Below are 21,611 nucleotides of genomic sequence, written 5' to 3'. Positions count from 1 at the left end.
GGCAGACAATAGAAGATCGACTCTTGTATATGCATTCCCTGTTTTCAACATTGTGCGATTTTCAAAATAACATTAGCAAAAAAATAGATTCTAGGGTTTACCCACGAATTGAATTTTATGTAGCGGATCTGATCATTCATGTGATACTTTTTACATTAAAAAATATCTTGTGATAAAAATAGCTTTTATTTCAATTCCGATGTTCAATCTATGCAAAATGTGTGCTAATGAAAAGAACGAGAAGGAACGTTAGCAACTGCACTAAACAAAAAACTTGTTTACGATGTTCCCCGTTACTCTTCGAAGCCCTCAAAAGAAATTACAGAACCACTCTTCTGTCAATGGAACGAGATTAACGGACTGTTATAGTCGTTGGTTTGTCCCTTCGTTAGCGATAGTCCCTTTGATTGAAATAGGCATTATAAAATAGAAACAGTTTTCAGAATATTATCCGTAATTTAGCAATATTGAATTAATGGTTGAAGAGAATATGCACAATGCCGGGGACAATTCAAACTGTAGAAACTATAGTAGTGACAAACATCGTAAACTCATTCCTAAAATATAGGGGGATGACTAGAGTTGCTCGAAGCCTAAGCCCAAATGAAACCCCACCTACAATGGATAAACATAGAATTTATAGCGATATACGAGCTAACGGTTACGTGCGAATAGATGCACTCCAGAATCAGCCACGGGGAAAACGGGACTGGGCAGTTTTTATAGTACTTGGTGCGAATAGCAGACACGCAAAAACGATAACAGAGCTAAAGAAACTGTTGAAAAGTATTCACAGCGAACCAGCAACGAAAGATAATAGGCTAGACGAAATGATAATCATTGCCCCCGAAGATACCCTACGAAAAACACATTACAGGAGTACTATTCTCCATTATCAGTCCATTAGTGCAAAAGAAACGGACTTGGAGGGGGGGACGTTTTATAATGCATACACGTATGATCCTTTCATAGTGGTAGTCCCTGAAAACTTATATGTTCCAAAGCACCGGATCCTTTCAAAGGAAGAGACGGAAAAAGTAGTGAAACCAATCAAGTTAGCTGACAAGAATGTTTATTCGTACCAAATTGGACAGATTGAGCTTAGAGACCCAGCAATAGTTTGGCTAGGAGGGAGAGTAGGGGAATATGTCGCCATTAAACGCAATTCTTTCACGACGGGACATGCCATAGCGTATAGGAAAATAATAAAGGGGGCGTTCGTTTAGTAATATAACTAGTCCCATGGGTAGCTCCTAATGCCAAAATCCCGAATTTGCTAAGCAATATACATAGACCTGTTTTATCCAGAAAGGTGTAAAACAAAAAGCAGTCTTAGAAACTGTGGCTTTAGTCACATAAGGGTGTCCTACTAGTACTTTAGTCTGTTACAAAAAATTTACGGTGCCACTGCACAGTAATAAAGAATCTGTGGATCAATTTACTTCATACCATTGACGAAATAACATTAAGAGGGGGTATTTGCCCATACAAGAATAATCTGATTCATTATACGATTCTGAGAAGGCTTATAAACAGTAAGTATCTTCCGGCAAATATTTATTTTTTACGTGAATATCTCTTCGATGTTTGAAGGGCACATGTGAAAAATGGTTCGCCAGTTCCATAATGAGCACATTGCAAAGGTCACGGTCATGGTATTACGAAGCAATTTGCTCCTTGGGAAACTTCACAGACCCTTACATATTATTGTGTCATACGTCAGGACATTCTTGTGTCTTTGTTAGGCGGTGGCGTAGATGGTAATATGAATGCACAACTGCGCAATACAAAACGAGTGCAAACCTGGTCTCCTCCAGCGCCTGCGTTTAAGGGCGTACACACTGGTTGGACATATAACTTGTATAGGAAAAAATAGTGACCAATAGTCAACAGAGCCGAATACCCGCCCAGTTGCTCTTTAGGAATGTAGTGTTATAGCTTCAAGGATGTAAGCAGTGTACGGTAGGTCTGATAAATTCAAACAATATATTTTCAAGTAATAGTTAATAGGAAATGGCGAGCCTTAGGCAACCAAATATGCCCACACAAGATAACAGTGCCGACGAACAGGTCCTAGACTTTCCTCCAAATTTTCATCCAGATGACGATTAACGAGTTTTGTTCCAGCGGTGGACAGAGCAACGAATAATAGTATCTGCTGGTCCGGGAGGAGGGAAGACCACCACACTGTGTGCCTTTACTGCAGCTATTTCGACGAAAGTTGACCGTATTTTAGTACTGATGTTTAACAACAACGCAGTAAAGAATTTTAAGACTCGCCTGGGCACATTCAACCCCTATAAAAAATTTTTTTTGGATGTATTCCGATTTTTATCTGGTTTATGTATTCTGAAAATTTTCCAATTTTTATTATCCGATTTTACTACGGAAAGTGATCATTTTTCGGAATGATAATTACAGATTTTACCCGAAATTGCTCAGTAAATTTTATGAATGTAAACGGAATATTATCAGATATTTTACAATATATATTATCTGAAAGTATCCAGAAAAATTTATTGAATATTACAGATTTACGGTTCTTTTTATTCATATTTTCCAGCTATTATCTGAAAGTACTTATTCTATTTTTTAGCTTTCTTACGATTTTTTCAAGTAGTAATTCGGTTATTAGCTGTTTTTTTTCTTTTGTTGAACTTGATTTCGTTATTCTAGTTAAAAACTTTTATTGCTTCTTATATTTATCAAATTATAAATTGTAATATTATAAATATTGTAAACACTAACAAAAATTATAAATATACCAGAATTTCTCGAATCCTCTTGTATTTGTGAACACCAGTTCGTTATTTCAGTAATTGAAGATGCTTCAATAATTGTTTTAGAAGGAGTTGATGTAGATTTCTTAATAACTTCAGGTGAGGACAATTGGACATTAATATCAATACTTGATAATGATTTGGTGTTTGTGAATTTGGACTTGTTTTCTTGAGTTTTGGATAAGGGGGAGTGATACATTTTCGTTGGGAGGTGATCATACCTTTTAATGAGTTTATTTAACTTTTTCTTACGTTCAGTCTCAGCTATAAAATTTATATTAATATCAGGTTAAAATTATACATAATAATAACAAACTAAATATTACCCAATTTCCAACAATATCTACAGCCATTTTTGCAAAATAAAGTCTCCCACTGAAACAGAAAATGTTGGAAATCATTTTTAAACTAAATAATAGTTTAGAAAAGTTAATTAAGTTTAAGAATATGGAAGATATAAACATATAACTTAAATTATTAATAACATTTTGAATTTTACCGAAGTTTCTCTGCAATTTCTGCAATTTACAAATTCTTTGTTAGAACATATTGTTAAATTTATAAAATTGTAAAATTATACTTGCCTGATAAGTCCAATATGTAACATATGATAAATGGAGAAAATCTTCCCAGTCCTCTTTTGGTTGTTCATTTTTTTCCGTTGTTTCCATACATTCTTCTTTTGTAATAGATTTTGTATACTGAATCATGTGGAAACTAACAATTATTATTAATATCACTAATATTATTTTTGAAACATTTTTGTATTTAATTACCGATGTGTTAATAATTCTTGTAGGAGTATTTGAAAGTATAACAGTAGAAATAGGCGTTGGAGTTGGTGCAGGAGGAGTTTGTTGGATAGCAGAACTTTTGGATTCGCTAGTAGCTGAAATAATAAAGTTATACTTGGAGTGGATTCTAAATTGGTTATACCATTTGAATTATTATTGTTATTTTTATCCATGTTATCACCTATAATCTACAAATAAAAGTAATTTTATGTGTAAATTCAGAATATTTAAAAAGCTCATTAAATTTTTATCCTTGAACTACTACTCAAATAATATTACTTATTGCATTGTTATTATTTTATATTTACCGTTAATATGTCAATATTTATTTTTTTGAATATTTTATAAGTATTATTGTAATAGTAATATTAAAAAAAAATGATAAGAATCAAGTTCTAAAAAGCAAAATCATTTATTGCGAGCTTATTTTTTTTTTTGACTTAAATTAAAACGCGTTTTTTATACTTATATATATGTTTTTAAACGCGTCCACTTACTTGTTTAATAGTTACTATAATTTATTAAGTGATCTACATGAAATTGCTTTTCCGGAGTATATTCAATTTAAATATAAAACTGGATTATTTTCGGAATATTTCTAGAAATATTCAGTTATGTTAAATTCCTAAAATTTAACTAAAACAACATTCGCAACATAATCGGAATATTTTCAGTAATATTCGGGACATTTCAAAATATTCGGAAAAAAATCGGAGTGTGCCGAATAAAAATTTTTTATAGGGAACGTGGCACATGGCGACCACAGAGACTTGTCCCACCGCAAAGGATTGTTCGTAGTAACTTTTGATAAATACGCCTTCTGGTCACGAGAACAAAAAAATCTCCGGAACAATCACCGTATCGCAATGGAAACCGCAATTAGGGAAAAGGCATGCAATTCTGACATGTGGGACTGGGTGTTAATAGATGAGGCACAGGATGTTACTATTCTGCACGAGGCCCTTATCAAACAAATCCGGGCGAGGCATTGGATAATTGCCGGAGACCCACGGCAGGAGTTGTACCCAGGAGCCACATGGTTCTCGCATTTGTGGGCGGAGATTGGTCCCCGTGAAAAGATATACTTACGATACAACCATCGTTCCCGAAAAAATATAGTGAAGCTTTTGAACTGGTTCAATGACACATTCTTCCCCGGACTTAACCTTCTGCACCAGATTCCCACTAGGGAGGGGGGTGGAGAGATCCACATAGTAGGAGCCAGCGAAATCCATACAGAGGAGGGCTTTAGTGTTGCAGAACGAATGAGTAATTATTCCCCTGGAGACGCATATGCCATCGGACCAGTGACGATTAAGAAATTCAAAATGCGAGAGGTAATCACTGCTCTTCGAGAAGGACTCCATAGGAAAAATCCGGAAGCCAAAATAGAAATCTTTGATAGAGAAGAGATTCAGTCGAGCACTACTGCCGACATGGATCCTAATGCGTATGTGATAGGTACCTCGTATATGTTCAAAGGAACAGAACGAGAATGTGTGGTAGTACTGCGACCTAATGCCCACTATTATACTGGCGGAATCACCAAGGAATGCCTCCTAAAACTGTTGTATGTCGCTATTTCCCGTGCCAAAAGTGACCTCCTGATCATATTCCAGGGGGAGACGCAACCCTTTCCATTATTTAACACCATCCCGAGAGAAATAGTATGCGGGCGATTTATCCCACCCAGAGTATGGTTGATGAGCGTACCCGTGCAGAGCATATTTGGGGTGAAAGAGGACCCAGCTAGTCTAGGGGCATGGAGCCACCTGTTTACAGTGTCAGAAGAACAAACCAGTGCACCCATAATAGATATTCCTGTTCACAATGACTCTGATTTCGTGGGATGCTTTGTAGAAGCGCTTGTCGCAAAATCCCTCGGCATCCAGTGGAAATCACTGAAAATCTCCCTAAGCACCTCCCGTAGCAGTCTCCAGCACTGTAAACCAGGGATATACCAGTTACGTGCCGGAGAGTACTATGCCGTTCTACAACCATGGATGCAGTGGAACTCACAGCGTATCAGTAAATTTGTATCTTCGTTCAATATTCAGCCCGAATATAACTTTGCTCAGCTGGAATTTAGCATTTCTGCTGGGACACAGTGGACTGTCTCTTCTCGGCTAAAATCGTTTACCCCTTCTGTTTTGCAGCTGGCACAGACTACACAGACTATTCGTGCTATTCTTGGCGCACAAGAACTCGAGTACCAAAAGATTGTCATTATGGAGATAACCCCCACCGTTCTGCACGCAGCGTAGGCAAGGTTACCGGAACCTTAGATTTTTCTGTCGTTAACCACTATGGCCGTGCTCTTCGTTTTATCGAAATGAAGCACGGGTCCCACTTATTTAGCCATCTGAATCAGACTGCTATTTATTCTGCTATGATTGGCAGCCACAACGGGACACTCTTGAATACGAGAGATGGTAGACAGTGGTTCTTACAGGTCTCTCCGTCATCTAATGCTTATGTGAATGACGTTGCTAGGGCTCTCATCGCACTGAAATCCTCTACTGCCGCAATATTGAGCATTCGAAATAATCGTTTAGTCCACCGCCCCAAAAGTCCCGCATATGTTGCAGTAGATGTACTGGTACTACACGACGCTGATAATGAGTTTCCTGTAGAAATCGGAGGCATTGTTTTTGCACCGGGCACCAATAACATTTACTCTGTGTTCCACAAAACATTGGACGGTGTAGTTGAAGACAGGGAAGAGTTTTCTGGGCTACGCATTCTGGACCGTAGTAGGCTCGCTACCTCCTTTACGCAGACGATTACTAGTCTCCATGAATGGATCAAAACCGTTGCACCGTTAGGCACTTTACTTTTCTGGGGCCCAACAAACTACGACTTAATTTGTGTCCACTTGAGTGATTATGAGTGTATTGATATTAAAGAATACTATTTGTACTGGAATGCAAACTCAGGCTCGAAAAAAGGGGAAAAACAAACAGATGATACGTTAATAGAAGCTACATGGAAGGTGCTGGAACCGTTGTTACGAGAAAACAAGAATTCCCTTATTTTTGTCCCCGGACGAGCATATGAACACTCTGCGATGATAGCTACTGTATTCAATAGTATAAGTAACCTAGAGAGCTATTTGTGACCTCATATAAACCTTAGCGATTAGTCTATTGGGACCTTCAAAGAAGTACTCTTCGAGCCATCTCCCTAGAAACTGACCGTCTTGCCCTAGAATACGTTTCTAGTACTTACTTCAAAGGTCTTAGGAAATACCCTATGAACCTAGGTTCCTACCTGAAAGGTACGAAGTAGAACCTCCTCTGTTAACAGCGTGGTTGAGCGGTAAGACGCTCAGGGCATTGCTTCGCATTGTGCTCTTAATATGGTGAACAATTTTTTACTATGCACAAACATTATCAATTATGTAGATGAATAATAGACTAATGTCGACAAAAAAATGGAGTGAAATTAGTCTTCAGACCTTCCTTCGGAAGTGGAGGAGGAGGTTCTACTTCGTACCTTTCAGGTAGGAACCTACGTTCATAGGCCCATAGGGTGCGCTCTTTAAAGGTTTTAAGATATGTGTTACTTCGCAAATTTAGACGCTTTTGGGGTAACTCATACATCTGTTGACATAATTGTTCATGGTGGATTGAATTGCCATGATGGTGTAATTGCTATGGATAAGTTATGAAGTGGAACTTACTAGTAGTCTGCATGCATATAACACTACAAATGTATTAATGGTCCCGATTTGTCATCCATTTTTGTTCGATAAGAATATTCTCACTTACTCTATTATTCAATGACCACATTGTCATTCAATGTCCGTTCCGTATTCTCACTACTTCATTTTTTTAACATATTCCCTAGTTAGCAGTTAAGCCAAATGACATCCATACTTACTAGAAAAGATATCTATTCCAAAATAACAAATGAGTATGCACGCAAATGAGATCGAAAACGAATATCACAAAGTATTAATATATGGTGAATACACCTCGCAATGATTACAATTCCACAAAGATTGCTACTAATCCTCTTTGAATTCGCTGTTTTCGTTTCTTTTTGCTGCTTTGATAGGACGCTTGCTAGTACAATACCATGTGCGACTGAACTCTTTAGAAAAACGAAAACCTACCCATAAAACCAAATGTTTTACTTCTTTGAAGGTCCTACGGACTAATTCGAGAGGTTATAGGAGATCTGCTCCTATGGGTACGAAGTAGAACAGTCCGTATACAAGAAAAGTCCACCGCAACATGAACAAGCCACATTTGATTTGATATTACTACTCTCCGTGAATCCTCACGTACTTCGATTGTATAATTACACATAGAATTGTAGAAATCGTATTAGGTAAAGCTTACAAAGCAGATGCATGAGTGTCTCATCTCCTGGATAAATCTATCCTTTGGGTACGAAGTAGAACTGGGGATCCCTTTGAAAAAGATGGACTGATTAAATAATAATCGTTATCGATAGCAATCAACAATAAAATAATAGACCAATAGTAGACGAAACTCGAAGCTCCTGATAATGATCGTCCTTATCTTACAAACATTTTAAGATATGTATGGAACCTCACTTGCCAGGTGCAAAGCTTTCAAATGTTAATGTTGTTTTTAACTAAATTCTAGCTTCGTAATCTTCAAAATTTGTATGTAAGGTATCTATCTTTCTTACTTCGAGCATCACGTGAATCATTGACATACGTAGTCTCACATGACACTCTTAACATTTGTTCAGAGTGTCACGTGCATTGCATATGATTCCAACTGCGCCATCTTTTACTGTATGAAGTTTATTACTCGTGTATTGCACAATGTTATACTAGATGATATCACACCAAATAAATCATACGACTCTATCATTTCCCGAGGAAACATTTTTTCGAAAAAAGTTTCACAGTCTGTTGACTTTATTCACGGTGTATAGTATAACGGTAAACTTCATACAGCATATTTTGTTCTTTGAACAGTCCCGACTGAAATATTTGTATGACCCGAGACAATGACCACTGTTTACGATAAACAAGAGAATAAATATTATATTAGCAATGGCGAATTAAGTATTGTCACTTGCACTGGAATGAAGTCTACAATGATTATAACACTGTGTACTACCAAAGATCACTTACATGTTCATACAATAAAATTATATCCTGTTACGGTTATGGCCAGTCTACAAAAGCATTTAGGCGTGAAGAACAAAGATTTTCATTGATTTGCGGGCTTAGTATAGACATATGAATGATTGTTTCAACCAATAGTCGACTGCTGTATGTGACCAGTACGATAATACACAAGTTATCTATTGATAAATAATAGACAAAGTCTGGAAGACAATCGGATCGTATACGAAAAAATCCACTTTCTTTATCATTGGGAACTTATCCCTAAGACCACCTATTTTTTGTATGCGCTACCAGTTACTAAAGTAATCAATAACTGTAGACCATTTATGGTAATACTTAATTCAGGTCTACGAAAAAAATCTGGGCTTTCTCAAAGGGAACTTCCTCTGCAAAGGTGTTAGGCAATGTGGTACAGTAATTATGTTTCTTGTGTACATTTCCAAGTAAATGTTCGCCAGGCTTTGTCTACTATTCGTGCACTATAAATACACACTGGTCGGGATACCGAGCCACTGTTATTAGTTTAGTGATAAGAAATATCCCGTGATTGGCTATGCCTGAAGGGAATCCTCCAGGGACTGTACCATCGAGTATCATGTATCGTTACCGTGAAAATTCGCTAGCTGAAGTTCATGACAGGTTCAGCTACAACCTTTCACCGAAATAGAGCGGTTGCGAAATTATAAGCATTAGTTTGTAACCTTTGAAAGTTACCCTTTCTTACCTAACATAGTATACTTAGTTTCACTGACTTTGAAGCAACGCACTCAATGGTAGTTACGGTACAAAATTATAGTTAATGGACATATAAAATCCCTTTCCTGCGGAAGTATTTTGCGACTAATCCGCATTCAAGTATATTACACAATCAATTGTAAATTGTTATGGAGCGCTCTGTGTGTGCATGATAAGTGGTCGGCATTGGTATATCATAGTTTTCGATTGATAAAGAAGATTATGTGCCGAATCAACAAACCACAAAGAGCGAAGTTTCTTATGCTACCATTTAGTCGTCAGAGACGAAAGGGTACAATCTCATCAATAGAGACACTGAAGGGACACGAAGCGTACACAACAGTAGAACTCACTGCATGAACTCTTACTCAGGAATGGGTCCTCCTCGACCCAAGGAAAAAATCTAACTCTCTCGGCATGGTCTGTTTTATGCTCAAGAAAATGCACCTTGCTATTTTACACGGATGAGTCCGTTAGTTTCTCGTACATGCACAGTTTCGGACTTTTCGGGTTTCCCTTGTACATAGTTTTTTATATATTTAAACGCAGGAGACAACAAAAATTCAAGCCACTTATCTGGTCCATCCAGGCTTCTGATCTTTTCTATATCTGCCCAACAGACGTTGTCTACCTCCCCCATCCGATAACATTCACGGACTTTGTTCGTGTGATTGTCATGTAGTTCTTGTCTGGCCAGCTCAGGCTTGGCAATTGCGATAAAGTACTTGTATATGTACCGCACACCCGCATCTACGTGATAGAATACTCTCGGAAAGGAAGACGGAAACAAGAGACGGTACTCTTCTTTGGTAACACCAGTTTCTTCTTGTAACTCCCGTGTGGCACAACAAATGTCACTTTCTTGTTTGTTGAGGGGTCGCCCTTTCGGAATCTCCCAGAGGGGAGAGAAACCAGCACCCTTTATCTGTTGGATGTGTTCCTTTAATTTTTGTCCATTCTCTGGCTGGCCGATGAAATTCGCACGAAACTTTTCCTTCTTCTTAGTGTAAAGGGCGGTATTGTACTGGCTAAGCCACAAATGATGCCAAATGTAGTCAAAGTTCAACGTCCATAATATAATTAGCTCTTCTGTGGACATTTGGTCCACCAGCACTGTCAAAGGTGGTGCCCGAGGGGGGGTCTTTTCGGACTCCCAAAAAGATAAAGTGTAATTTCCATGAACAAAGTCAGCAAAAGCGTATGTGCACCTTTTATGTACTAACAGCACTTCAGGCCGTTTCGTTTTCTCGTTAAATCTACACAGAATAACTCCCACCGAATAACGTGTAGCGTTTGTCTTGTCCTCTCTTTTTCGCATAATTGCAATAATACTTTTGTGACACACTAACGTTTAATTAGAATTCATGGGGTCCATACCAGGATTAGAAATAGTGAAAATAGTCTACTTCGTCCAGGGAGTAGGTCGGTCACGTGATTACGAAACTTTTTCCTTGCCGCCCTTTGATACCAACAAAAAGCTTTTTTGAATACTTTTTTGTGGCACCGCAATGACCCACGTGGTAGCATTATCTTGACTCTTCTTAGTGTCAAAATTATTACACTAATTAGGTCACGATCAGTTGCAGGTAAGAAAAGGAACATTTACCGAATAAGGTGAACAAGAAGTAATGACCTAGGATTTCTGGTTTTATGCATGCCCTATACCGCAAATATAAAAGTAGGGCAACTACACTAATATGTGGGACAAAGCGTTACGATGAAATACGAAAATGTATACAACTGTGATTATTGTATGACCCGATACTGCCACACATAGCACTGCTCGTTGTGTATAGTTTTTATCACTATACGCATGTTATTTCTTAATTCATCAGGAACTTATATATTTTTCCGCTCACTCTATTTTTTGTAAAGCTGCTTAGCCCAAAGTTTGCACTGGCACCTTGTGCGTTTAAAGTAAACCTATCGGTGTTTGGAATAACTGACGGTAAAGAAATTTTTCTAGTATACCGAAGACATAAATATAATGAGCCCTGCGTATACAAAGCAGAAAACTCGCCATGCCAGTGTTCCTGCTGAAAGTGAGAGTGAATGGAGCACCAATGAGAAGCTAACAGGGTACACTATTGTAGAGCCTAAGACATGGCAGTACATTAAATATGGTACGCACGTTAGGTACGTGAAAAATGACGGGAAGTTTTATTCGGGAGGCTTCGTCTTAAAGAATCCATATGACGTTAACCCTAAAGGCAGTCCAGAGAAAAAACAGTTCATGAAACTACAGAATGGATTCAATAACACAGTGCAGGATTATAAACAGTAGATAGTCGCATATGAGGACTTGAAAGAACTCTTTATGAAAGCAGATGCTAGCTTTCTTCTACTCCAGTCTGATATTGAAAGAGTAGTAAGCGTCGTCAATAAGAACAACAAGGCCCTCATTGACTACACAAAAAAAAATGACAAAAAGTGCTCACTGCTGGAAGAAAGAATAATCGAATTAGAGAAATGCTTATCATAACACACGAAATTAGTTCATTGTCTGTGAGACTATTTGTTCAAACCATCTCGGAAGCACCATCACTGTTTGATCTACAACGACAATTTACTAATGAGATACATGGGGCTTCCTTTGCATCGATTTCTATTACCATGAAAGTTATCGCATGTGACCGTTACACATGTTTATTGCTTCATGTTTCTTTCAGTGATCGGCGGAAAAATGTATTATTACTCTCCTAACCTTTGTCTGTGTAAAAATTCTTTTCTGTCTTGTTTAAAACGATATTATTAATCCAGTTGATTCGGAACTTATCTTTTTGTAGTTTGCACTTTGGGCAAGATATTAGTCATCTTGGTTAGCGAATTTACATTAGGGCATTACAACTCGAATAGATTCCCAAAAATAGGATGGAGTTTCAAGATGGCATTCATGAATATACGAGGTGATTATGCATGAGAAACATACGACATTTTTACACCGAACATGTGATATATTTTAATGACTCTTTACACATCGTAATTGTAGTGTTATAACCAGCAAAAAAACCAGTATTGATGCGAAATTCTACGCCATGCGATTTTTATAGCACTACAACTTGTTCAAGTTCTTCAGAACAGGGCGCATTCGAGAAAATAGTGGATGATTATTAATTAGTTGTCATGTAAATACAAATCTAGTGATATTTTAGTACTCGAAAAAATAATGGCACATTTATTCACATGTGGAAGAAGACCTATGCATTCTAAGGTAAAAGAAATAATAGTTCAAAACCTATTATAGTCACTTAGTGAAGGATATTTTTCTGAATTATATTTTTTGTAAAGGCATGTATACTGTCTGTTTAAGAAATATCTCCGTTTAAAGAAAAATCAGTGAGACGTACATTTTCAGGTAGGGAGTGGAGGGTAGGGCAAGACGCTCAAGGTAATGCGAGGTCACTGTGCTCCCAATTTTAGCAATAATTTACATTTAAAAATTGATTTCATTGACAACGCATTAAAATGTCTACTGTTCCTGTTGTTGGTGATCGTAAGATTCTTGACATTGAGAATGTTGAACTTTATAAACAAGTTGATAATGCCTTGAGTGCTCTATTGTACGAATTTGCAAAGGATATCCCGTTATCTCTTACATATCCAGGGGTGGTCGATGGTAAAGTATATATTATTGCTACAGTGGATTTGCCAAACGGAATACCAGTTCATGAAATGCCGGTTGAGTTTAAGGGGTTTCCTGTACTGGTCGATTATAGAGCCATTAGACCATCATCAGGCTTGTAGTGTTTATCAAATCCTTAAGCTGGGAATTAGTATTGGCGATTCTGCCCTTGGGCAATCTCCGATTGAGCTTTGCTCACGAAGTGAATTAATGATACATGTGCCGTATCTAGGTGCATTGGAGATAAAATTAGCTAATTTAAAAAATATATACCTACTGTAAGCCAGAAGTTGGTGAAGTAGGCGACTTAACACGACAATATATTGTATGTACCTGATGTACTGCGTACTTATGATGTTTTTGTTGTTATACAGTTGATAGGTAACACTAAAGATGGTCACCAATCGAGTATAAGAATTTATACGTTGATAGATATGTTATCTTCTATTTTTTTGCTTTTTATGATATTGAATATCGATATTAAAATTGAATTAATGAATCGTCTTACAAACCATTCTAAATTTCTATGGAGAATAATTCAGGCAAGAAAAAATATTTACGTCTTCCTACTGATGTAGAAATGGAGAACATGGGCAGCATAGAAGAACTAATAACGTGGTTAAAAGCAACTGATTTAGGGTTGGGTGACGCAGAGTACAAAATTCTTCGAAACTTTGACAATGGGATACTTCCACATTTTGTGTGGCTAAGTGAAAAAGAATTTCTAGAATTAGATCAGTCCCTAAATAGAGACAGTGTTAAAAAACTGTGTAATGCGTTCGAAGCGATTAGAGCCAACAGTTTAGAAGAATTTTATTTAGGTAGAATGAAAATTACTTCTACGTTAAAAAAATCGATAATACGTTGGATGGAGAATAATGACTCTAAACAGCCGAAGAATGATAAGTTATAAAATTTGCATGCATGCGATGGCTCATTTGCATGCATCTTTAGTAGTTAAAAAGCAAGTGGTTTTAAACTAACTTTCCCTCTCATAACTGCATATTTCCTGCAGAGAGTTATCTCTTTGTCTCATTTTTCAGCCCATATGAGAATTTATCACATTATTATGTCTCTTCTGCAATGAGTTCCAAAGTTTACCGTTCTTTTTTATCCATGTATAGCCGCATACATAACTACACATACTCGAGCGTTTCTTCTTACTTTAATAAACTACTGGTCCACATATACTTTCTTGACTATATATCGTTATGGTTATCATTCTATGCATATTCCTCGTCCTTATTTGCATGACAATTCATACATTTGATAGTAATCATATTATCCTCTTGTATGTTTTTTTTGAAGACATGCTAGTACACAATAACTAGAAGAGGCCACTAGCCCTAATTTGCAGGAATGAAAACTAGTCACACAATTAACTTCCATACGCTCACTTATGTGTAAACAAAAATGAGTAGACTAATGAAACACTCTACACAAGGGAAGCATTATGTAGTGTGGTATTGAGACACAAAAATTTCAGCTCTAAAAACCATCACTATAACGGAGGGTCCTAATTTTTAGACAGTAATGTAGATTCCGTATAATATGGACCACAGAGAACCATAGAGAGGAGAGGCCAAATGTATGGCCTAATAGAAAAAGGAAGGAGACATACATATTGTGGTCCGCAAATACGGAAATTCTAACAAGTCCCTGCCTGAAATGGATTTACGTATGAAGACTATGAGAATTTGACATATAAATTGAGTTGGCATGAGTAGCCCTATGAAAAAAGATTGTGCAATAATCATGCGATAATTGTGCGATAAATTTTGTGCATACAGACATCGTATAAAAAATACAATAAACACTCAATAGCGTACAGAAAACGTGTTGAGGTGATTCATAATAGTTGTGTGTTATAATTGGTAATTGTATTACGTAATAGATCCACACGATAGTCTGATAAAATGCGTATGTAATTAACATTCTCCTATCGAGACTGTTAAGAAGCGTTTTGCATGATAACCGAATCAATCTTTAAGCTTTTTTCGTACTCATTTTTTTTTCACATTAGCCAGTTTGCAACTGATAACAAGATATTTGTTGACAATTAATTTCTCCTCAGCAGTTGCTTTTTTCCACCAATAATCAATCTCGCAGCCGTTATAACATTATTTCCCTTGTTGACTGTTATTCTTCAATAAATTCTTTTCAGTTGTCTCCCAAATACGGTGGTGATCAGTCAGGTACTGCTCGAAGTGCAAAATTATTCTCCCTTCGGGAAGTTTCACTGGAATAACAAAATAGCCAAATTCGACAGTTTTAATGCATTCTCGCCTTTCCTTTTCCAACAAACAATGCTCATTACTGTATATTGCACCCGTAGTCGAGCAGATACGTGGCTTGGCTTTAGCATGGGCATTTTGAAGATCCATTACTGCGGATATTAATGAAGTTGTTCCATGCATAAAGAACAACCGCACCAGGTTCGTTTTTTGCACTATCTCTACTAATATATATAATTTTCATCCACGAATGATTTGTTCATTTGTACCCACCAGTGATGGTACAAATTGCATAGAACACGTTAATAGTAATTCGTGAGCGTACTATGACAGTATGTACACAGTAGGACATATAATAATTTATGATAAGGCAGCACATTTTTGTAGTACAATGTTATCTTATTATCTGTTAAGAAATATAGTAACTGAATAAACCAGTAACGTTTCGCTATTTTACCTTCAACAGTTCCTATAAAGATAATGTAACATAGTATGAGTGGTCCACGCATATGAAATATACGCAATTGCGAACTTTGGTATCTCTACACTGGCAGATAACTATAACTGTCCCGTTTACGTTGGTGATACGGATTATGTCTCCCAAGAAAGAAAGAGAGTGTTTTGTAGCTAACGGGTGTGGAATCGACAAATAGTATGCATTAAGATGATCTTCTTTCATGCAAGTTCGTTCCTCCAGATTCCAAAGGATTCCGAATTTTCTGCACACGGTCAGCAATTTTCGTCAAGTGTTACTTCTCTGATGTGTAGTAAAATAGAATCCTGTTCATCGAAGGTGAGACGTAAAAAGGTTATTTCAATGGGTCGATAAAGCACTAGAGAACGTGGCAGATGAAGGAAAGTGTCTATCTAATTGGCTGTCCACAAAACAAGATCAGGAGAGATCAACATTCCATGGTTTCATGGTTTCATTGTTCTTATTTCTGGGATCTTCGTTCTGTTCTCTGTTTACATGTTAGAGCTTATTTCGAACAACAAAAAAATCTTGTTATCGAATGAAATTGCTATTTATCACTGGTCTACTGGTCATAATTGCATGTGAGTTCCTCAATCGTATTGGTATATTCTGTTTGGAGAGATATTGTTATCTACTAATCCACCCAGTAATATTTATTTTAAGCCCATATCCTGTGTCGCATCTTTAACAAAAAACTGTTACAATATCTTAGTAACCTGATCCTCTCGTGGACTGCACTAATCTTCCATTTGAAAAAATGCATCTTATTTCTGAATATACTGTGAACGAGAAAATTATGACAGAAGCTGATTATTCCATGAATGAAGAGCTTACTTCGTATTATGAAATATTATACAATGATCTATGCTTTATGTTCAACGAAATAATAGCCAACGAAACTTGTACCACGGAATGCGGATGTGGAATAACTAAAGTCGACGGCACTAGTCCGGAGGACTCTATTAATTACTATTCCATAGTATACGATGATACGTGCAATACGGTAGAAGTCGTTGAAACTTGTACCACAAAGTGTGGGTGTGAAGCAACTGAAGATAACATAACTAGCCCAGCTAATTACCTCGTATACTATGAGGTGTTATATGATGATACGTGTAATGAGATAGTGATTAATGAAATCTGTCCTGCAATTTCTGGTTGCTGAAACAAATGAAGCCGATGGAACTGACCCAGGAGACGACTCTCTATATTATGAAGTGTTATACAATGATTTGTGTCACATGTTTGACAAAGAAGAAGATAAGTCCTGTGGCATTCCCCAAGAAGATGATCCCCGTTTCTCTTGTGATGCTTTCAGGAATAACGGAGAGGAGGTCACATGTTATGAAATATTATACGATGATTCGTGCCACATGAATACCGCAAAAAACTGTGATAAATTGTCCACAGCTACTCGTTGCGAGATTAACGAGGAGGCCCATGTTCACGTAGCTAACTATAATAAATCCGTAGATTGTTGTTCCCATGAGACCGAAGACATAGCGGTTTCTTTACCAGAAAAAGCCGATAGAGTTCTTCACTATTCTACTTCGTACTCTCTGGGTAGTTTACTTGATATTGTAGAAAAATGTTGCGCTGTTAATGTTCACAAACCCTTTGCAGAATCCTGGAGAACATCCATTTGGAATGTACTTCAAGATCCTACTGCGTGGCTCCACAAAATAAAATGTCTAGCAGATAATAAGGAGGCATGCCTTAATAAGGTAAGGAATACCTGGAGCGTATCACTTCGCAATATACGTCATACTACGATTAATTCGAAACTACCCACAGGGTACGAAGTAAAGCTTAATCTCTACTATCAGCGATATCAATGGCGTCATCTGCGTCCACGTTTGAAACTGACAGTAATAAAACGTATGTCTCAAACAACACTTCCTATTTTCTATGTAAACTTTATGGAGTACAACACTATAGTAGTAATCACAGTTTTATTCGTTTTTGGATAAACAATACAATGATGACACAATAAGGTAGAATTACCTGATTAGTGTCAATTTCCGTATTTTATTGTAACTGTCTCACAGATGAAGTTTACAATGGTAATTGTGACAACTGAAACTAACGGTAATCCATGTCAAAACAATGGGAGGAATAAAAATAAACTGAACAACGGAGGGAGTACGTTTAACTAAAAAAGGGGGGTTTTTGTGTCACCGTGAAAATAGAGAGCAGCATATGACATGACAAATTAAGGGATTTTACGTGTCCTTCAATATAGTACAAAAGGTGTAACAATTGTGACTTTAGTCAGCGGAGTGTATAACCACAGTGTAGATGATTTCCTCGGTAAAGCAAGAATCTCTTAGGAACTCTTTCGTGACCTACCACCAAAGGCATTCCTAGAGTTGAGTTGTGGACTCTCGGATTAAACACCATTCCGGAGGAACCCCATAGCTATAACTGCCAAAAATGAGAAGGAGCTTTTTCGATTCCATCATTTCTATTAAGAAGCATAACACTCTCGCTGAAACTGTATTACGAATAATGCAGACAATAGATTATCTGCTTTTTGTACCCAGCAATACGGAATAGGTTTTTACGTTTCATACTAAAAATATGTTAGTTATAACTGTAATCGCTACATGTCGGTCGAACTTCAAGTTTTGACCTGCTCGATTCAAAAGCGAGTATCTTACTGATAATCCATGTTTATGCGATGTAACAGTGTCTACTATCACGTTGTACACAAACATGTTAATGTTAGTCGGAATTATTATTCTCTTTGAATGTGTCTCATTACGTTAATCCGAAGTCTCACTTCGAGTTTTAATAAACGTTGTCCGTTTTAACGAATCGTCTCGTGCATTATCATTCGTTGTGTTATTTTTCTGTTAACGAAAAAATAGAGTATATCTCTTATATATAGTGTCGGCTAGTGAAACTGAGCAACTGTAACAGATTTGTAACCGATCCTTCGGATTTCATAAAACATCTCAAGGAATTTCTATGACGTAGATCTTAGTAGACACGCCTTTTCTTGTAGATAAGGTATACAAGAAATTATGATTTCTGAGGAACGAGGAAAATGATAGAAGTGGTGCAGTAACACGTGATATTTCTGAGAGTTACAAGTCTTTACGTGATATTTTAATGCAGGAAAATTGCCACAATGAATAAATATATGTCACAGTCACATGACACTCTACACCTAGGAACTGACCGTGGGCTTTCCCAGCCAAAGGCTCTTGCCGCTCAACCTGACCGTCTTGTCGCTCAACCACGCTTTTAACAGAGGAGGTTCTAGGAACCTAGGTTCATAGGCACTAGGGTGCGCTTATTATTCATAACGTAGAAGTGATTGTTAACGATAATCAATTAATGGGTACACCCCTAAAGGACTTCCTCTTCAAAGGTCTTAGCTAATATGTTCCTTAAAATCCAGTTCAGAGTGTCACATGAATAAACTACGTCATGGTTACATGATACTCCATATTTTTAACCATTCGCAAACAAAATCTTAGAACACTGAATAGCAAAAATATTTACTGCCTACTTCAAAAATATGACAGACACGTACTCATACACCCGATCATTAGAAGGATGGAAAAGTTCTGGGATACAGCCCTATTACAGTATCAGAGTGGAATCCTTAGGTACTCAATGGGGGTTACACAATCGTTCGTAAAAGCTGAACCAGTTTATCTACAAGGGTATTCTATGCAATAATGCAGTGAATATGCATACATACTCGTCTGCCATATTTATCTCCTTTATGTAATAACCACCCTATACATTATGCGTGAGAAAAGATACAGGTACCCCCTTTCGTTTGATGCCTAGACTCTCAAGCTTTTCAGAGAGCATTACAATGGAACACTGTTCTGTTCTTGCAGTAACATGTTTTTAACTCGATTAAACGGAGAAGAGCCCAGATAATAAATATAATCTCATGTACGTTAACAGCCAAGCATTGTGAATATTCTATTGTAACACATACAGTTCACCATGTAATATGATACATCTAGGAATAGTGGAGTCTATGTATTAATGAGTCCCAGGCTAGAAGGTAATGTGGACAAAGCCCAGTTCCACTGGGTATCGCTCTCGTCTTCTTGAATTGCTGCTGACCATACAGTATGTGATCTTCAGCCCTGCGAATCATTCGAGCCGTTTTATGGATTTCTTTGCGTGTTACGGCATTAATATCGGCATGTTCTACTGACAATACCTTTGTATTGGGAATTTTCCGAATCATTTCCTTCAGTACTCTATCGTCAACTCGGTCCCTTATACAACATGTCAAAAATAAACGCATGCTGTACTGAATAACAGGACCCTTTAAGGATTTTTTTGTAGGACGTGGAGACGTGGTCGGGATAAACGAAAAAAGGGTACGACTAAAAGAGTTGGTTAAGGGAGAAATAGCCATTTAGCAGTAGAGAAACAGATGAACGAACAAAGTATCTATTACAGACGCTCTGCGCATGGTTAACGAATTAATACTATAGTATCTTTCTTTTTTGTCCAGTGGCCTGTTCTACCTTCATAATAAAACGATTATTGCGACTATAATACGAATAGGAACGATAGATGACTCACTGATACATGTTTTGAATACCTTTGAAGTTAATGGCCAGCAATTGTTGTGCTATTTATATTCTTGTTCATAACTACGTGTATCATATACTCCGAGTACAAAATGCTCAGCAATGTAACCCTTTACTTCTTCGAAGGTCTCAGGGACTAATTTCCATAAGAGTACGGATAAATATACATTACAGTATATATACTAAGTAACGATAGTTTTTCGTGTATCGTTACCTAAGGTTGCTTGCCGAAACCTAGGGGTTTAGGCAAAATGGCGTTTCGCCGAAAAGCGAAATTCTGCCGAAACTATATTAAAGTTATATTAAAAAACTGGCGAAACTCTGGAGAAAGGCGAAACTGCCGAAACTTATTATAAATGCCGAAACTGCCGAAACTCTGCCGAAACTATAATAAATCTATAGTAAAATTTTGACGAAACTAATCGTAGGATTTTGAAGAGGTTTAGACAAGCAACCTTATCGTTACCAGTAGTTCTGAGACAACATATACATTCTTTGTCACAACAAGTAGATGTGGGCCGCTACAAAAATTTTTCGGATTCGTAAAATACACGTCATCATTATAAGAAATATATGCGTCATTGGCCCATTACGAGTAATTATTGAGTACCATGTGTAGAAAATATAAATCACGAAATTTTGACGACTTTGGGTCGTTGAAAATTACAATTCAGTCCGTTCTGTAATTTCCCTCTGCCTACTACGTAGATTCCATCTCCATAATTTCACTCCATTATTTTCATTCCATTATTTTCCTCGTTCCTCAAAAAATCACTTCTTCGAAGTCCCAATAGACTAAAGCTTTTTTTGAACACCTATGAACAGACCCTCTGGTCGTTGAAATAACAGTTCAGTCCGTTCTCCCACTGTGATGATTCGGGTAAATGCATACAATAAAAAAATCTTCACTTCCCATAAAATCAAATGTTTTACTTCTTCGAAGGTCCTACGGACTAATTCGAGAGGAAGTCCTACCCAGAGGGTAGTTTGGAAGGTCTATTCATAGACTGTTTTGCTTCGTTCCTCAGAAAATCATGAAGGAGCAGGCCTTAGACACTTAGTAAAAAAATATAAACATTTTTTCAGTGTTGAGAATTTCAGAATTAGCTAAGCCCATTTTCTTATACATAAAAGGCGAATCACTTAAGATTGACATGTACGTTATCTCTCCCGAAGGGAGATGCTTTCCACGTCTACGTTATTCTTCTGCAGTCGCTCAAAGTCACGTGACTACAGCGACCTCAGGTCGCCCAAATTTCTTGGCAAATCCTTTCATTTTAACCTGTG

General features: G+C 37.2%; 9 protein-coding genes across 9 annotated transcripts; 6 read left to right on the top strand and 3 right to left on the bottom strand.

Annotated features, from left to right (window-relative positions):
* Nucleotides 1-2,676: 2,676 nt before the first annotated feature.
* Nucleotides 2,677-3,747, bottom strand: OCT59_012836 (uncharacterized protein; the record flags this gene model as incomplete). The annotated part of the gene is made up of 4 exons (XM_066140400.1): nucleotides 2,677-3,044; nucleotides 3,361-3,481; nucleotides 3,557-3,669; nucleotides 3,717-3,747. The coding sequence occupies 4 exons, from the start codon at nucleotides 3,745-3,747 to the stop codon at nucleotides 2,677-2,679; spliced, it is 633 nt and encodes a 210-aa protein (XP_066001285.1).
* Nucleotides 3,748-4,440: 693 nt separating this feature from the next.
* Nucleotides 4,441-6,692, top strand: OCT59_012835 (uncharacterized protein; the record flags this gene model as incomplete). Its single annotated transcript, XM_066140399.1, has 2 exons — nucleotides 4,441-5,834; nucleotides 5,933-6,692. 2 exons carry the CDS (start codon nucleotides 4,441-4,443, stop codon nucleotides 6,690-6,692), a joined length of 2,154 nt encoding a protein of 717 aa, XP_066001284.1.
* A 3,181-nt stretch (nucleotides 6,693-9,873) lies between these two features.
* Nucleotides 9,874-10,740, bottom strand: OCT59_012834 (uncharacterized protein; the record flags this gene model as incomplete). The annotated part of the gene is made up of 1 exon (XM_025311455.2): nucleotides 9,874-10,740. The coding sequence occupies one exon, from the start codon at nucleotides 10,738-10,740 to the stop codon at nucleotides 9,874-9,876; it is 867 nt and encodes a 288-aa protein (XP_025171547.2).
* Nucleotides 10,741-11,409: 669 nt separating this feature from the next.
* On the top strand, nucleotides 11,410-11,706 carry OCT59_012833 (uncharacterized protein; the record flags this gene model as incomplete). The annotated part of the gene is made up of 1 exon (XM_066140398.1): nucleotides 11,410-11,706. One exon carries the CDS (start codon nucleotides 11,410-11,412, stop codon nucleotides 11,704-11,706), a length of 297 nt encoding a protein of 98 aa, XP_066001283.1.
* Nucleotides 11,707-12,887: 1,181 nt separating this feature from the next.
* Nucleotides 12,888-13,166, top strand: OCT59_012832 (uncharacterized protein; the record flags this gene model as incomplete). The annotated part of the gene is made up of 1 exon (XM_066140397.1): nucleotides 12,888-13,166. The coding sequence occupies one exon, from the start codon at nucleotides 12,888-12,890 to the stop codon at nucleotides 13,164-13,166; it is 279 nt and encodes a 92-aa protein (XP_066001282.1).
* Nucleotides 13,167-13,570: 404 nt separating this feature from the next.
* OCT59_012831 (uncharacterized protein) lies at nucleotides 13,571-13,957 on the top strand (the record flags this gene model as incomplete). Its single annotated transcript, XM_025327397.2, has 1 exon — nucleotides 13,571-13,957. One exon carries the CDS (start codon nucleotides 13,571-13,573, stop codon nucleotides 13,955-13,957), a length of 387 nt encoding a protein of 128 aa, XP_025171549.2.
* A 1,207-nt stretch (nucleotides 13,958-15,164) lies between these two features.
* On the bottom strand, nucleotides 15,165-15,428 carry OCT59_012830 (uncharacterized protein; the record flags this gene model as incomplete). Its single annotated transcript, XM_066140396.1, has 1 exon — nucleotides 15,165-15,428. The coding sequence occupies one exon, from the start codon at nucleotides 15,426-15,428 to the stop codon at nucleotides 15,165-15,167; it is 264 nt and encodes an 87-aa protein (XP_066001281.1).
* A 1,082-nt stretch (nucleotides 15,429-16,510) lies between these two features.
* Nucleotides 16,511-16,918, top strand: OCT59_012829 (uncharacterized protein; the record flags this gene model as incomplete). Its single annotated transcript, XM_066140395.1, has 1 exon — nucleotides 16,511-16,918. One exon carries the CDS (start codon nucleotides 16,511-16,513, stop codon nucleotides 16,916-16,918), a length of 408 nt encoding a protein of 135 aa, XP_066001280.1.
* A 76-nt stretch (nucleotides 16,919-16,994) lies between these two features.
* OCT59_012828 (uncharacterized protein) lies at nucleotides 16,995-17,723 on the top strand (the record flags this gene model as incomplete). Its single annotated transcript, XM_066140394.1, has 1 exon — nucleotides 16,995-17,723. One exon carries the CDS (start codon nucleotides 16,995-16,997, stop codon nucleotides 17,721-17,723), a length of 729 nt encoding a protein of 242 aa, XP_066001279.1.
* Between the last annotated feature and the right edge of the window lie 3,888 nt (nucleotides 17,724-21,611).

The sequence above is a fragment of the Rhizophagus irregularis genome, chromosome 20 (genome assembly GCF_026210795.1).
Source record: "Rhizophagus irregularis chromosome 20, complete sequence".
NCBI lineage: Eukaryota > Fungi > Glomeromycota > Glomeromycetes > Glomerales > Glomeraceae > Rhizophagus > Rhizophagus irregularis.
Note: the sequence above shows the minus strand (reverse complement) of the source record. Positions and strands in the feature narration are given on the sequence as shown.